Below are 18,068 nucleotides of genomic sequence, written 5' to 3'. Positions count from 1 at the left end.
TTCTTCCTTTGTAACTGTAGGCACATTTGCAAATCAGGCCTGGACCCTCACCTTCATGCTAACATCTCCACACCTTGTAAGATGTCTGGAGGAATGAAAAGATGTCCTAAAAGTTTGAGGAGGATCCACTTGGTACAGATACTGCAGAAGGCAGCCACAGAGCTGTCTTGCAATGGCCAAAGGTGTATCAAGCTTCAACAAAAAGAAAGAGCATCAGATAGATCCTCAGCAAGCAGCACTGCACACTCTCCAGTCAGTCACAAAGCAGCCTGAAAAAGCTTCCAAAATTAAAAGAGAGCATCAAGACTATCAACATTACACTTGGGGTCGTTCCAGCCTGCAGGACTAGACTGTCCCGTAGCCTTAGCCAGATTTAGAGAGTACTGATCTGCCCACCGATCAAAGATATCACTGATCAGCTGTTGGGCCTTTGCTGTGTTCATGTTTGGCATTCAAGATGAATCTTGCTAGTGAAAAGAAGTAATTCAACACACACCTGATAAACAAACATTTCACAAATAATATGCATGCAAATTCAGTATAGATTACAAACCATGCAATCAGTGATTCATTACTATGTCAATATCTAGACTTACATCAAGACAAGAACACAAAATTCTCTGGTCTGTTTTCTAAATAGCTTCTCAAGAAAAAAAAAAAAAGAGACTATGCAAGTAGCCCATTATAGTAATTATCTTCCAACTAGTAGCTGGGGAAAACAAGCCACCCAAAGACATCCTGTCACTCATTTGAGTCCTTTATTTAAAACGCTACACTGCCTAAAAACATCTACAATACCTACACTACCTTTGCATTCCCACTCAATGCCGTATGTCTTAAATTTGAGACCTGATCATGCAGCCTTTAACAAATCAAAACCTCTCATCTGCTAATGGAGCTACCAATAGGAATATTTTGATATAATTTTGCAGAATTAATGGACTCCCAAAATAAGTACCACACAGTAGTAAACTGTAACACATCTAATGTTCTTTTCCTTTTCCATTTTATTTTGGATGTACACAAAATAGAATTATTTTTATCATGAGAATATTCATACTTATTTGATACCTATTTCCAAAAAGTCACAGAATAATTCAGGTTGGAAGGGATCTCAGGAGTTCTCTAGTCTAACCTGCTGCTCAAAGCAGGTCAGCTATGAGAGATTAGACCAGATTTTGATACCTTGCAATGGTCAGTCAAGTTTATGAGTTCCACTGCACAGCATTTTCATTACATATTTTATAGATGACACAATAAAATACATACAGTAATCATATATCTATGTTATAAGAACACTAAGCTTTTAAGGAAGTAAGGTGTATTTTTTAAAACTACAATCCTGAAATGAAGATCTGAATAGTGTACTTGAGCAAATATCCCTTGCACATGCAGTTTACAAACTCCTTTTGGATACTGGGCATTTTACATTTGTTTGAAGAATCACTATGGCAAGTAAAAGTAAGAAAACTGGTCATTTTCCCTCTTCAAACCAGTATCTACCATTTCCTATTAATTTCATGCTAACACTTACATTTTTCAGCACTCCATTTAACCATATGGTTGAGCTGTTTGTACATGAAGCCACTGGCTTCATTCATTACCCTTTTTCCAAAAACAGACTAAGCAGATGTTGACTGCATAACATATATCTCTAGATTATATTTGTGCTGTGGGCGTTGGTGTCCAAGAACACTGTCAATGTGACATTTTTTCACCACATTACATTCTTTTCTCTGTACAGCTGCCCTTTGTGTGTTTTCCTTTCTTGAAAATACCTAAGAGTTATTGAAGCATATTTTATGTTTAAGTTGGAAAGGTGCAGGCAACAGCAAGAAGCCAAATTTAAATATCAAACTGTGGAGAGAAGGCTGCTTCCTATAAAAGCTTTTAAATTACACAAAAGCAGAACATTCCATATATAAAGCACAGTTGAGGCTGTGTAGCATCCTGCACTGCAGTAACTATGAATAACATTGACTAGATGTTTCTTGGTAGAATCCCCAGTCTGGAAGTTTTGACCTAGTTACCTGAGGTATGCAGATGATTAATCTATTTAATAACTAACCCTTTCAAAAGGTTGGGTGAATTTCAATACTCTTGCCAGATACAGTATGCAGCTGGTAGAGACTCGACCTTTTCAAGCAATACAGTACATTCTGTGTAACAGCATACTTGATAAGGAAAATTAGTTTATGGATGAATCACTACTATTGTACATGTGCATGTGCCTTAAACAGGTCTGTGCAAGCTTCTGCATGGGATAATAAATGAAGGAGAACATAAAAAATAAAAATTTTCTATGAAGGGACGTGTACATAGGGGGTGACAACAAACTGGAAGAGACAAGGGTAAAGACACAGGGAAATGTAAGTTAGAGGGGTCAAAGTAGCTTGGAAAATGGCTGCAGAGGAGTCTGCAAAGAACGTGAGCACAGTTCCCTACAGAACACTGCTCCTGTCCAGGGAAACAAGGTGAAATCGAGTGGCTGAGTACCTCGTCACCTCATTTTAGTGGCAAGTCCATCAAGCACAGAAGATAAATGAAAAAGACCTCAGAAAAGAGGTCTTCCCTTACAAAAAAATCATCAAATCATCCCCAGGATATTCCACATCCACTTCATGCGCTTCAGTGAGGTCAGAGCTCTTGAAGGAGGGAAGAGAATTTGGTATGTGGCTATGTATAACAACCCACAAACGCCAGAGTTGATAACTAAGATGCGAAAGCAGATTTAATTCTACATACCTCTAAAAAAAGATTTTTCAAAGAATGTGCCATCTAAAATTAAAATTTAAAAAATTATAATAAAAAAAAGACAACAGAATAGTTGCTTGTAGGCTTAATTTTTCTGGACATAAATTTTTGTTGAATGAAAGATTTAAGAGTTGTGTATGTGTAATGCAGTTTTAGGTATTTAGAAAAATATGCATTCAATAACAAAGCTGTAAGTATCGGCACTGTTTTTTGGGTTTCTGTTGTTGTTTTTTTGTTAACACTCCACTTAGTTGAACGCAAACACAGATCATCATATAAGAAGAATGAGGTTTTATTGCCCACTATTCTGCTTGATTATTTTACTTACTTCAGTGTTACAACTATGGGAAAGAAGAGATGAACTGAGCCTTGTGTCTAATGCATTTACCTTAACTAACTTTTCATAATTTATTTTCACAAGTTTCACATCCAGATCTAATCTTTTCCATCACATTTCCTTCCTGCAATTATCTTAATCTTATAACAGCAATAAAACCCTGTCAAACACCTATTAACTGCCTAACACTTAAACTCTAAGTATTTCCCACAAATCCCACCTCATCCTTCACCATTCTTGCAGCCTATTCCCACTACATCCCACTGCCAATTCACAGATATTTTTCTGCAGTCTCATTCCCACACTCTTGCCCTGTTTGACACACTCATTCTGACTCAGGATTATATTTCTTCATCTGCTGAAGTCAAAAGGCAACAGGGCTTACTATGATGCCATCTAATTTCCTCTCTGAACATTACAGTGCATGCAGCATTTACCATGAAATAGGAAAAGGAATTTAATCCTTGCACATCAGAAAAGAAGCTGAAGCTGCAAAACTGAAATGTGATGTGGAGGCCTAACAAAGTTTTCTAAGGTTGGCAAGACTTAGTTCTAAGTGTTTTGGATTAACTCAAAATGCCCCAGAAGTTAGTCTTCCATTAAACTATCAAAATAGTAATGCAGACATGGATCCAAGTTGAACTGTGTAAGTTTAAAACTAAAGGTTAGGGTTACTTTTGATTCAAATTGCCATATTTTAGTACTGTTAAATAAGAGAAGACTAAAGTTAGCAATATCACCAGAAATATGAATGAGCCAGAGCAGCAGGGGGAAACTGGGTACATTCAACTGATAAATCTGTAATGTGGCATTTCAGAATGAAAACCACTTTGCACTTTCTACACCCTTAGTGCCTGCAAGCTGTTCTTACAATCACAGCAATAAGTGCTAGACATGGCAAGTTCCTACTTTGCTCGGTTACTCTATACTTCCTATATTAACCTGGTAGGACTGGACGCAAACCAAAAGGGCCTTTCGTCGGGGAGATGCCACGGACGATACAGTCGAACAGAAAGCTGATCTGCTCTCCTTCAGCGCAAGAAAGGAAAAAAACACCAGCCCCTGCAAGAAAGCACAACATAAATATGTGTTTTTCACCTGGATACATTAGAAATATATTTAGCTGAAGCCATTTATAATATAGCAATCAAAAGAGTATTAAGTGCAAGCCATGGAAAGAAATCAACAAGACATGTTTTCCAGAGAAAAGAAATAAAAAGAAAAAATTCAGGTCAGCACACACACACCGTATCGCAAACATACACAAAAATTCAATAGCTACCTAATCATTTATGCTAATTTTCTGAGATTCAGGCACTTAGAGCAATGCCAAAATACAAGCCATATTCTCAACAGCTGTCTGGGTCTTTTATTCTTATTTACCCCTAAAATTTTGTAGATCAAATCTTAGCTATGCAAGTGTCAGGGATACTTACAAGTGTCTTTATCAAAATGAACGAAGTTAATTCTACTTTTACCCAATTTTAACCAAGAGCAGCTTTTTATATCCCAATGAATTAGGATTTGGTTATATTGCTGGATTATAGTATAAATTTTCCTAGACTAAGTCCTATGTGTCTATTATTAACAGAACGTAACACAACTCCACAGGTTGTCATCAGATCTTTACCCTTTGCTCTATTCTGATATTTTGCTTTCCATTCATTAAGAATAGCCCCAAGCAAAATTAGAATGAGAATCACTAAATAAACAAACAAGTTCTGAGCTGCATGATATATGGCTACATGGACAACACACAAGACTAGAAGTGCTCCACAGAACATTTTATTTGAGAACTGTCAGTCCAAATATTACTCACATCAGGAGAAAAAAAAGTCTAGTTGACCTTTTTGATGATCTTAAAATACCAGGCAAAAGACCACCCCAGTAACCAGTGACTTCAGGAAAAAATATACAATAACCAGATACAAAAGGAAATTAAATTAGTATATAGGCCTTGAGGAAGTGCTGCCAGTTCACCAGAGCCCTGCACACTAGAAAACCATAATACCAAATCTTAGACCTGCAGCAGGGTTTTGCATATTACTTTCCTAGGAACTTGGGCCCCTAATCTGGACATAAGTTTGACTTCTGCATGTCTCTAGCCAATTCTGAGTTGCATACGTATTTTTGCCAATTTTACTTAAAGCAGGAGAGCTGGTCTTGACCAGAATGCCTGCATCCCCATCACTTTCCACACATACGCCCTGTTACATCCAACAGGATAGTCACATTTCACTTAAGCAATGGATACACTTTTGACTGCTTGACAAAGGACTATGGGATTCAAACAAAGGGGATAATAAAGTGTGGACCACAAACCAAATTAACTATTTTAGTAAATTAGATATAGCCAGTAAGCAGTAAACTGACCACTCTAGGAAAAGCATATTCGGGTCGACGCTCTTTTGTCATTCTCAATTTATGTCACATCTAAGTCTCTGCCTGCTCTGCTTAAATCTGTTCAAGATAACATTGTTAGCAGCATCTTTGTAACTTGATTTTTCACTCCACCACATTTGTTCTCTTCAGATCTTACTGATCAAAACTTCTCCAGCCAAAGAAACAGAAATCCTGTTCTTGGTACAGTTTATTTCATTTGGTGAACTGCTATAAATTCAACTGGAATTAGAATTCACTCCCTGGTAGAAGTTGAATCTATACTGAAAGGCTGGCTTGCCAATCATTTCTAGAGTACCAGGTCTCAAACACATCCCTTGAGACTCAAGACAGACAAATATTAAAACACGAAGCTACGTTTAAGCAACTGAAAAGATGAACACACACTAGCTCATGAAATGTAAACTAGAGTAAAGCCTACTTAACTCTGCACTTCTGTGGTATTGTTTCTTATTATTGTATTTAAAAACAAGTTTGTCCCACGCTTCCTCATGGCACGTATACACACCCTGGCTTCAGTATCAAAGACCATCTAGGAGATTACAATACTAATCATGCAGTCTGACAGGTATGAAAGTTTCTGGTGGTGACTCACTCACAGTCTTGTCCCATTTTCCCTCCCCAAGACATGCCAAAGAGTCAGAGAACTCTGTATTAGAAAGAGCTGGGTGCAAAGAATGTATTCAGGAATGATTTGAAATTCAGCTCTTCCTTTGAGCTGCCTTCTCCTCCCCCCACAGAGTAGAGGGATTCTATGGATATCAGTTTGCCTAATCTTAGACGGTATGATTCTTCCGCCATGAATCACACTGATGCCAGAAGCCATGCCTTTCTTGAGGGAGCAGGGCAGCACAAGGCTTTGCTGGACTCTGAACACATGGCCTTCTCATCCCATGCGCAATAAGCAAGCAGGCTATAGAGACAACATAACAGAGGACATTCATATCTCAAGCACAGTGGCTTGATAATTCAGCAGAAACCTACACATCCAGGTTGCCATTCAGGAAGATTCCTCAAATATTTCTGTACATAAAGAGTACATTTGGACCACTTTGTTCTTTTATCACTATCGTCAAGAGTCTTACTTAAACTCCTAAGAGGTTCTACAAGCCTTTGACTTTAATGGAAACAAAAAAGTAAATGTGTGCATGCGATCTGGCTGCTTAACTGAAAGGATGATTTCTGCAAAGAACTATCACACATTTGGAAATCCCAAAAACAAATGTGAAGGCCTTTATATAACTAGCGCAAACAGTGCATGCACATGTGCACATGGATACGAATCCAATATACACATATGCATAAAATATTTCTTTGTAGATTCTATTATTCACATGATCACCGTAATCACCGATCGGCTCTCACAGGAAATGTTTTTTCTTGTTTTGCTAGGTAGAACTAGATTGCAAGGGAAGGAAGAAGTCTGGGGGTCCTTGCAAAAGACATCAGGTGACATGAATGAATAGGTAAGGCTTAACTAAGTTATGTTTTAAAAGCATACATAAAAGCCAGCAGTTACATTTCTTTTCTGCTTTCTTGAGAAAGCTGAGAAATTCACTACTAGAAATTACACTTCTCAGTCATGTGTTGCAACAGATTTGGTGCACAGGCATTTGGAAGCCGAGGAATATGTGGTATGCATCACTGTAATACCATGCAGCTGTTTACTAGACTGAAGAGCTCGCTCACTCTCTCCGGGGGTAAGAGACTTGCTGAAAAGCAGCCTGCAACCACTTGCACAAGGCTGAAACACTAAGCCAGTCCTCTGTGGCAGTTAGCAGTAAAGCACTGTACAGTCTCTCAAACGTTCAAGAGAAGTTGCCAATTTCATAAAACTTCCAAGTGTTATTAAATCTTGCTAATGTTTGGTTTTATTTCATCATATTAAAAAAGCAAACCCATGGGCAAACACACTCTCAAAATGCACAATAACCAAAAATTACTTAAATCTCTGTACTGTGTGTGAAAGCAGGGAGGAAGAGTCAGTCCCTTCCCATGAATTATTACTCCTAACAGGTGACAGACAATGCTAGAGCCTGAAGTCTTTTAGCTACAGGACAGGTACGAACCATGGCAGTTCAGTTCATGGCAATCATCATGTTGTCCAACCAGTATGTCTCAATCCTGGCCTTGAGCAACCCCCTTTAGAAGGTATCTCAGGCTGCATGGCTCAGGCTGCTCTTCCCTCTGGTGAAAATGACAACGCGTGTCCCCGTTATTGCCAACTAAGACATGGGCATGACTACTAAAAAGAAGATAAGAATGTTCGTTGTCTGCAGTAGGCCTAAGTAGGAGACAGCAACAGAACAATATCTGCACATAAACAGAAGTTTTAATCTACGCAACCCAGAATCTTTCAAGAAATTCCAGATATTGCCTGAGTTGAACCACCTCTACTGCTTCTAATTTTCAAATAAATTCCCATTTGTTATAGGGCTCCTCCTTTCCTCCTTTGGCCCTTCCAGATATGCTGGTAGCTGCTTCCACTATTTCAGAATGATTTTTAAGAGCCACTTGCAGAAGTCATAGAAAGAAAGAAAGAAGCACCTGATTTCATCAAAACAATCACAGAAATACTCCTGCTTATCCTGCAACTAGCAGCAGCAGTATTATTTGTTCTTTCAAGGGGCACCAAGGGTCCTACAAGTTCCTCTCTTCTAGGAGACACTGTTAGAAAACATGAGGCAGCTTCAAACTGGGCTCTGGAAGCTAATCCTGAAGTACTTGAACATTGGAGAGCCTGAATTCTCACAGTGTTAACAGGCCCTTTTATTACCCTACTTGAATTTTTTCACACTTACTTGACACTCGAAGTCAAGATTCTCCTGGCAACCGGTCATTTCAATCAGTGCACACTAATTGAGCTAGAAACTTAGGTGAGAGACTCCTTTTTTCCAGCCTGTTCCTCTAAGTAAACCTCTCAATTGACTCCTAGGCCCAGATGCCTGGTTTTTTGCAAATGGTATGTGTGATTGAGCTTCAGTACAGAAAGGCTGGGGGCAGGGGGAGCCAAATTTTGCCCCATAGATTAAATTATTTGCAGCTGTCAGAAGCAGAAGGAAGGATTTTCTAATCTCTAGCAGTACAATTGTGAGGTTAAGAGCAAGAGAAGTTCAAAATGTAAATGCTCTTTTTCCTATTTAAGAATAAACTGGGGTTCACTGTCTGGAAAATGCACCTAGATTTAATGTTTGAAATCTCACCATTATCTCAGGTAGTTTCCCTCTACCTGGATTGAGCACTAAAGCCTTTGGAGTTGAACAAAATCTGTACTGAGCAACTAATTCAAAAACATAATTAAATGTTTTATATTTATGAAAAATTTTGTGAGGAAGCAAGGATCAGAAATCTAAAACAGATTCACATCCTTTCAGAACTCAGTTCTACCACAGAAATACCCAAAAGTAAGCTCTGCTTCTGTTCGGGTTTTTTTTATGGAGAGGAAAGACAATCTAACCACAAGATCATTGGTTCCTTTTAGTAAGGCATTTATTACAGCGGTATTTGAAACTTAAATTCACTAATCCTCTGCATTCAGAGCTTCACAGGAAGAATGTGAACAAAGATACGGTTTAACCTATAGGAAAGTAACATTAATAATAGAGTCTGCATAATATTATATGATGTTTCTATGGCAAGGTAATGGAGAGTGCTTTCGTTTAGGAATTAAAACAACTTCTGTAATAACGTATCAGTTTTTTTCCTGAACACTACTTGTTTGTCCTATTCCTCAAGAATTTCAGAGGAATGAGGTAAGAGTCAGATACCTGAAGAAAGATGGTCTTTCCCTTTACCACTTTTCTGTTAAGAATAACCAGAGTTATATTTTTATTTAGGTCATATTTACAAAAAGCATTTTCTTCTAGTGGCAGTATTAAATCAAATATTTAGACTAAACACATATTTAAGTGTTGTTATGCTTGCAGATATGTCTAAGTGCTCAGTTAAGGGCATCAGCTCCTTTAACAAGATAAGCTTGAACCCAATATGTAGAGTTTCCAACCATGGCAGGCTATTTTGTACCAAAACGAATATGCTATTCTTCCCTTTGAACGCACACATGCAGGGGAAGAGACAAAAACACTCTTTCATGGCAACTGAAGGTTCTCAGCTATCAAGACAGACATTTCTTAAGGAAAAAAAAAATTAATATAATGTTCAAAACTGTAATGGGACCCTTTCCAAAGTACTTGTCTGTAATTCTGGTCGCCTGCAACCAAAAAAAAAAAAAAAAAAAAAGATTAATTCATACTTAAAAAACAGGTGCACAGAAGAGCTACTGATGACCTCCTGTATCTTACTGGGCGAATAAACAGCTGAGTTTAATGTAGCAAAAGTGACAGAGAGCATAAATAAATGCTCTAAATATTTAGAGAAGTAAGCATCATGGAGAGAGAGAGAGAGAACATTACACTAAAGGACAATGTTGGTACAACAACAATCTAGGATAAAAGAACACTAAATTTAGGTTGGAAATTTTAAAAAGATTAAAAAGATCATAGACATAAAAGGATCTACAAAACTCAAGACCAAATTTTAAGCCTAATTCACACTTTCATTCTTTTTAAATGATTAGAGAGTCATGACAACACCAGTGTTCAAAACAGTGTTGAACCTTCAGAAACAGTTGACAGTCATTCAGAAGTCAGATTCTTTATTTGTGTACACCTCACCACAACTTGAAAGACCATTTTAATCAATGGTATATCAAGAAATGCAGAATATCTTCCTGGAACCAGAAGAGTTCCCCTTGAAAGATAAGGAATCATATTTGTTCCTTTTTACAACTGTATCATTTTGCACCAGAAATTAGTGTAAGTTTGGGGGGGGGGGGGGAAGCATAACATAGGTAATTCAGGTGCTTCAAGCTCCATCACCTACAGTTTCACATTTGTATCATCCATCCGCATTTCATACTACCTGTTCCTTATGCGTCTGGCACTCTGGCCTATGGATTGAACCATTTAGGTTTTCTGCCATGTGGAGATAAGATACAGCAACACTTAGTAAGCCCAAATCAGTTTAAATTCTTGGAGCACAGCAATTGCATCAAATCTAGAACAAGTTACAGAAGCAATGCCACAATTTGACTAAAGAACATAAATGACGGGCTATTTATACACCCCGTTATTTCTGGGCTTTCTTATACAACTAAGATCTAAGTTTGGGAACTAAGCATTTAAGCTTAGGAGGAGTGACCAGTATCTAGGGTCTGTCCCTGCAGTTGTGCTCCCAGTCTCAAGGCTAGAGACACATACTCCATTTTTCTCTTCTGATCCCAATGACATTTGCATGCCTGGTTACGCAGTGGGGCAACTTCCAGGCCTTGTAGTGGGCTGTTCTTTCTGCAGGCACCAACCACTCCTCAGGAGGAAAACAAAGATTTGAAGCCCTGCAGGCTGAAGAAGGCCAGGAACCCGGGTTTCCCACTCTGTAGGAGTATGGCAACCAGAAGAGACATGCAGAGCAACACCACCACCACTTCATCTTTTCTAGTGATGTTTTAGAGTGTCCTCTCCAGTTAGGCAATACGCTTGGAAAAAAATACCAGTTTTGTTTTTTTAACTGCTTACCTAGGGACCCATAACATCTTCACTCCCACTTCCTAGAATCAGTCTGCAGGAGCAGACTTTGGCCTGTTCAGGAATTTACTTGGAAGAATCTCACGTGATACAGTCTTGGTGAGAAGTAGGATCTAGAACTGACTGATTTTCAAGGATCACCTCCTGCAAGTCCAAGCCATGTGAATGCGGCAGGAAAGCCTGCATGGATGAACACAGGACTCCATACAAAACTTAAACATAAAAAGAAAGCATACATAGGGTAGAAGTAGGGTGAGCAAGATGACGCAGGAGGAATACAGACACACTGTACAAGTACACGGGAACGGGGTTAGGAAAGCCTAACTCTACCTGGAATTGAATCTGGGGAGGGATGCAAAAGGCAACAAGAAGGGCTTCTGCAAGTACATCAGCAGCAAAAGGAAAACTAGGGAAAACTTCAGCCTACTGCTGAATGAGATGGTGGACCTGCTGACAAAGGACATGAAGAAGGCTGAGGTACTCAAGGTCTTCTTCACCTTGGTCTTTACTGACAAGATTCAATTCCCTCATCAGGATCCCAGGCCCTTGAGACTTGTGGGAAAATCTAGAAAAACAACAACTTTCCCTTGGTGGAAGAGGACCAGGTTAAGGAACATTTAAACAAATTGAACATACTCAATCCCATGGGGCCTTATGGGATGCGTTCACAGGTGCTGAGGGAGTTGGTTAGTGTCATTGCAAGGACACTCTTTATTATCCTTGAAAGGTCATGGAGACTAGTGGGTGGAATTGTGTGTCTGAGGTCTGGGCGGGGTGGGGGGGGGGGGGGAAAGCAGACATCATTTCTATCTTCAAGAAGGACAAGAAGTAGGATTCAGGGAACCACAGACCAGGGAAGGTGATAGTGCAAATAATCTTAGAAGCCATTTCCAAGGTACTGACTGGGAGTAATCAGTATGGATGTACAGAAGGGAAATAATGCCTAACCAAGCTGATAGTCTTTGATAAAATGACTGGCTTGGTGGATGAAGCAGTAGATACTGTTTGCTTTGACTTTAGCAAGGATTTCAGCACCATGTCCTATAATATATTCATTGACAAACTGATCAAGTACAGGCTAGATAAGTGAACAGTGAGGTGGACTGAAAACTGGCTGAACTGCCAGGCTGAAAGGGTTATGATTAGCAGCGTGAAGTCCAGCTGGAGGCCAGTCACTACTGGTATATGCAAGGGGTCAATATATGCTGTTTAACATCTTCATTAATGACCTGAATGATGGGATGGAGTGCACCCTCAGCAAGCTTGCAGAAGACAGAAAATTGGGAGGAGCAGCTGATACACCAGAATGTGGGAAGAAGTTGCTCACAGAGGTTGTGGAGTGCCCATTCTTGGAGATATTCAAAACCTGGATATAGTCCTGGTCAAACTGCTCTAGCTGACTCTGCTTTGAGCAGGGGAGTTGGACAAGGTAGCCTCCAGAAGTCCCTCCCAACCTCAAGCATTCTGTGATATTTAGGCATTTGTGACATCCAAACTGGAAGCTTCTTTCTGATCTCATTCTAAAAAAATTAGCTTCTTACTATATTGTAGAAACTTAATAATTAGCATTCTGTAATGCTGCTGCATAACCAAATCAGCAGTGTCTTATCAACACTTTAATAACACAACTGCTATGGCAAATTCTGTATACTAAAGCACCACTAATCTTTCAAAATAAATTACAGCATTCATTTGTACTACCAAACAACTAAGCAAAAATTGACAGAAAGTTATTTCAGATTAATATTTTTGTTCATTTACTTGCTAGCTTTCAAAATTTGAGCATTAGCGTGAACTGGTGATATTCTACGTATTAAAGCATAAAATTTTCTTTCAAATCAATTAATAGTAAATGAAAGTTCCTAGTACATTAGTAATGTTATAACATATGTTAGCATTTAATACAAAACTCAATTAAGAATAAAAAGACTGAAACTGTTATTCCCTCAACACTGTAATGAAAGTGTAATGCACAAACTACTACTGTTTGTAGTATGCACTACTAGCACATACAGGCTACTGAACATTTTTTATATCACATAAAAACAGTTCATATTACTTACTGGTCTGATTTTATTTGGAGAAATATACATCTTTAACAATATAACATGAGCAATACAGAGGATTGTAGGGTGATATACTAGTAATCTAATATATTCCATTCCAATCACAAATACAGATCATAACAGTACATAGTCAGTAATACAGTTCTATTTCATTACAAAACCAAATTAAGAGAACAGATAGGTTTTATTAAACACAATAATTTAGGACTGAGTATGTTAGCTAGATCCTACCGAAATGTACCTTCATTCTTTACGCTTATATCTTAAGTGCCTTGTTGCTGAATACTTGGAAGTTAGGTGACCTCAAAAGGGTACCTGTGGAGATGCTATATTCAGATTTCTCCCTATGGTTTTTTTTTTAATCTAAGTTTTCCATAGTTAAATTATTTCAGATTTCATTAGTTCAAAAACTAGTACTCCACACAAGCTTTCCAGAAAGAGCAGCAGCTTTTTAAAAGAGAAAAAACACACTGTGGTTCAACTTTGGGAAATTTTCTCCCTGTATGCATTCTGAAGTGTTTAGTTCAAAATTAAGTTTTCTGTTTTCAGTTAATTCAAAAAGCAGACCCAAATTATGTCAGCATAGCAGTGCACACATTTATTAGAAGTCCAGCTTGCATTTAAAGTGGTGCTTGCATACAGAGGAAGGAATGAACAACTGCTTTATTCTGCATGGAAAAAAACCTGTTCAAACTAAAACTGCAGGTGTTGGCAGACCTACACCAAGCTGCAGATTCAAGTTTAGCCTGGATCAATTGCACTATCTACAACAGAGGGGGAAAAGGTGACTGTGCTGACTCCCCCTTATACTCTATGACCAGTTATCTAGTTCACAGTCTAAACCACACCACTAGGAAACAAGACACTTGTGTTGCAGTTCCCATACCAGTTTTTAACTGAAACAGAATAACCTTAAAAGAAAACAGATTTGTTTCCTCACAGGCTATACCTATAACCCATTCCTTCAGATGGTGGAAACCCTTCTTTAACTCCAACCTCTGAATTAGGCAGGGAAAGATTTGAACCAGAATCTTCCACACTGAAAACAAGCATCTTAAATCAGGAATCAGGATATAACAGTTGAGTCCATACTTACCATCTCTGTAACTCAGCTCTGTACTTTTCAATAGACAAAATGAGAACCCCTCACTAGAGTAAAACAGTCAAAATAATTTCTTTCCCCTTCCTTCCCAAATTTTGCAACAAGTCCTAAGGAAGAATATCTTTGGATTTGGATAAACTCGGAAACCTTCTATTTTTTCAGTTTGGTAATTGAAGAAATCCATTATTTTCATATTTCAGTATGCAAGTCAAACAACTTCACATCCAAACTGGCGATCTGCATACCCACTTGCACTCACAGATTATCAATTCAGCATGGCTTCAAACTCTGCTTTTGAAGTTAAAACCTTATGTTTTCTAATGATGTATATGATATTATACCAGCGCATTAATTATCTTTCCTTTTCAGCTCTTGCATAGGAGCTTTGCATTTTATCTGAAGTGAGAATGTGAGAAGTCCTAAACTGGACATTGGAACAAGAGATTTCTCCCCATCTAAAGGTGTATCTTAGCTACTAGGCTACAGAAACTAGCTTCAGCTTGCTTGCTTTCATTTTGGCCCCACGAATCTCATCGTCCCATGAAGTGACAAAGCAACTAACAGGGAAGGGAACAGACAGAAGTTTCTAACTCTTAGGAGCTAGAAGTCCTCTATGGGATTTAGACATCAGCATTTACACGAGAGCCTTGATACCACCCGTAACCTCAAAGCTCCGTATCATTTTCCCTCTGCAAACAACAAATAATTAATCATAATTTAATAATCTGAACATTAAACCATTTTGCCTTATCTCTTGCATGACACAAGCCATAAAATTTCATTACCTTATTTTTGCTCTGTGTCCAATAGAAACAGTTGACTAAACATCTTCTGGAGAGCCACAGGGCAATGTTCAGTCAGGACTCCACATAGTCACACTTTTACTGAACACCAGGGTTGAAGCCTGCAGAAATCTACTCAGTAGAACAGACCCTCTGATATGAGGCTGCCTGCATGACAAAGCAGCACAGCTGGTTCTGCAATCTCCACTTTGAATGAGACTAGCATTTACATTTCCACAAAAGGTTTCAAACAACTTTTAGAAGACAGGTTCCATTTGTACTTACAGAAGCCGCACCTGGTACCCCCTTCAAAGATGAATCCATTTGGGACAGCTCCATACCGACGCAGATCTGAGAGCTTCCATTGCCCCATGACACTAGGAGGAAGGTCTTTTACAAGGACGAGAATGTCATTGCAGAAATGCAGGGTAGCAGGCCCGCTCTCTAGTTTAGTGCCAGGTGCTACAAAAACTTGAAATCTATGAACTATCAGATAAGGAAGAAAAAAAAATTACTACAGAAAATAGAAGTAAGTTACCATGACTTATGTTACATAAGTCATTCTGTTCAGCTGTGGTACATGGACCAACCCCTGCCCACACCATGAGGCTCTAGCGTAATGATTCTAAGTAGAGCCCAGATAGCCCAATGTGTGTAGCTATAAGCTCATTACTCTCTATTATGCCAGTTTAGGATTGGAAAAAAACTTATCTTGGCTTAATGCTACAAATGATTAAGTTATAATGCTACATTAATTTATCCTAAGTCTTCCAGGCTAGTCCCTATCTCAAATTAGTCAGTTATCCAGCCCACACTTCAGTTACCTCTTCCATCCTTGCATCACTACATGGGCTTCTTTTTGTCTCCTCCTCTAAACAGCCTGTGCCTCTCCTTTCCTACGTGCATGCACACACACACACAACACAGTGCCCAAGAAGCCCAAAAGCCATGACTCAAAGAAGTAGGCAAGTTCTAATCAGAGCTCTGTCACCGACTCATTGGGAACCTTTAATAAACTGCATCACTCCTTCCCTAGCAGTAAAATGGGGAAAATTAACATTTTTCCCACCTTTGTGAATCTTTTGGGAGTTGGTGATGGTAGATGCCCAAACATTTAAAATGACTAGGAAATTAAGCGATTCATAGGTAATAAACACTCTTAGATGTCAGTTAATTCTTCATATTTCACAGCCTAAACTTCAAAAGAGTAGGGAAAAAGAGGAAACACCTGTCTCATTCAAGTTCACAAAATTCAGGTTCAAATCCCAACTCTAGTATCCCCTATATTGCAAGGCTCCTTATCTAAAGTAGCAGCTGTTCTAGGCTGGTCTCCGATCTTCTCCTCTAGAGCTGTTGCATTCTGAATAATAAGCTATTGAGAGCACTTCCAAGGGCTCAAATCTCACAGTGTTTCAAAGGGAGCAATTTAAGTGAGCAAGCACCTAATTCTCAAACAACTGTTTTGACCTCCACTAATCCTCTAGTTTCTTTCATCTTGTGATTAGACAAAAAAAGAAAAAAAAAAAAAAATCTGTCTTGGCACAGAGAAGCATCAGGACTGTCACATTTCCAGTCAGAGGTTTTTGGTGGAGCATTTATCAAGAAGCACAGACATTTAGCTTTTGGTTATCCATCAAAGATCATACAAACAGCTACCTGCCTATGAAATCTACAGGGTAACTTCCAGGTAGTCTCAATTCTTACAACCACTCTTCCCTGTTTCTTGCCTATGCTGCTTCAAGCATCATGAATTTCAGCTAGGTCTAAGTCTTGCTTCTCATCTAAATACTTGCTATATTCTTAGTTACCATCTTAGCTGTAAGTCAACTCCTCACCTATGACGTGCATTTGGTAAGTTCCCTAAGGCTCCAGCAGAATTAGCCACAAAGTCATTCAAGTGAAATGTGCAAGGAGACAGAGATAGATCTAACTACCCACAGCTCTACTTACAGCTTTGCCAGTAGTACTGCTAGGGAGCAAATCAATAGTCACACCATGTCCCCTTTTGGGCACGCAGTTGTTACACAACCTGCTTAAACATAAACTATGAAAAAGATACCAAAACCATCTTGATGAATAACATTCAGTAAGGAATCTTTAAAATCATTTGGACCCCTCTGCCCAGTTAACTCTGCCCAGTACTTTGCTGGCAATTAAACCATGGGAGCAGAAGCATCAGGGTTCTCCCTGCCTCATAAATGAGGCAAGGAGCACACTCTTCACATAATCAGTTGCAAGTTACAACAGCTGCCAAAAACAAAGAGCTGCAGCTCAGATTCTAGACCACTATTAAAAACAACAGCATATTCAAATCTGAACAAGCTGAAGTAGAGAAAAAAAACAGATCTCGACATGAAGCTTTTGCCATATGCTGCTTTCTTGGTATTGGAATTTTTTCCAAAATTCTCCCCAGCCATCTACTTCTCCTACTCTGAAAAAAAAAAATTAATCAGATACAGAGCTGAATATACCCATAAACAAAAGGTACTATTTAAGTTCCTCATTTCGTTTAGCTAATCTTTTGCTCTTCACAGCTATTCACTGACTTGCAGTATGCTAACTTCCTCAGAATAAGTTGTGGACTCAAGCACTTTTCTCACACCTGACCTATACCTCAGCTCACTTAATTCCACTGTTTTCTCCAATCCTGGTTCTTTTATTCCAGGAATCACATCCACCTCATCTGCTAAAAATGGCAACTCCAATGCAAACGCCTCTGTTCTGTGGTTCTCATTCAAGAACAGCATCAACTCCTTTCACTTTTTTTTTTTTTTGCACTTCCCAGACTCTGAGGTCATCTGTCCATAGTCTATTTTTATCATCCAGCCACCTTACTTCCAAGGCACACAAAGGCACCCTTACTACGCTTAAGAAAAAACACCAGTCACCATCCTCTCTTCATCTTAAGTCTCCACTCTTTTCTATTTCTGTCTACTCAAACTAGATTCCCTTTAATTTGACTTCTTTCTCCTAACTGAACGTGCATTGAAAGATAAAATCCTGAAAAAATTTTCTATACTCTGGTCTATCCTCCTTCTCCTAAGC

At 38.8% G+C, this 18,068-nt stretch overlaps 1 protein-coding gene across 1 annotated transcript in view; it reads right to left on the bottom strand.

The window, feature by feature from the left end:
* Positions 1 to 18,068, bottom strand: part of DOK7 (docking protein 7) — a 69,121-nt gene that overhangs the window by 46,738 nt on the left and 4,315 nt on the right. The window contains exons 4-5 of the mRNA XM_050896562.1: positions 15,309 to 15,509; positions 4,034 to 4,153 (exon numbers count right to left, since the gene is read on the bottom strand). Coding sequence (XP_050752519.1) covers positions 4,034 to 4,153; positions 15,309 to 15,509 — 321 coding nt within the window. The remainder of the gene's footprint in view (positions 1 to 4,033; positions 4,154 to 15,308; positions 15,510 to 18,068) is intronic.

This window comes from Gymnogyps californianus, chromosome 4 (genome assembly GCF_018139145.2).
Source record: "Gymnogyps californianus isolate 813 chromosome 4, ASM1813914v2, whole genome shotgun sequence".
Taxonomy (NCBI): domain Eukaryota; kingdom Metazoa; phylum Chordata; class Aves; order Accipitriformes; family Cathartidae; genus Gymnogyps; species Gymnogyps californianus.
Note: the sequence above shows the minus strand (reverse complement) of the source record. Positions and strands in the feature narration are given on the sequence as shown.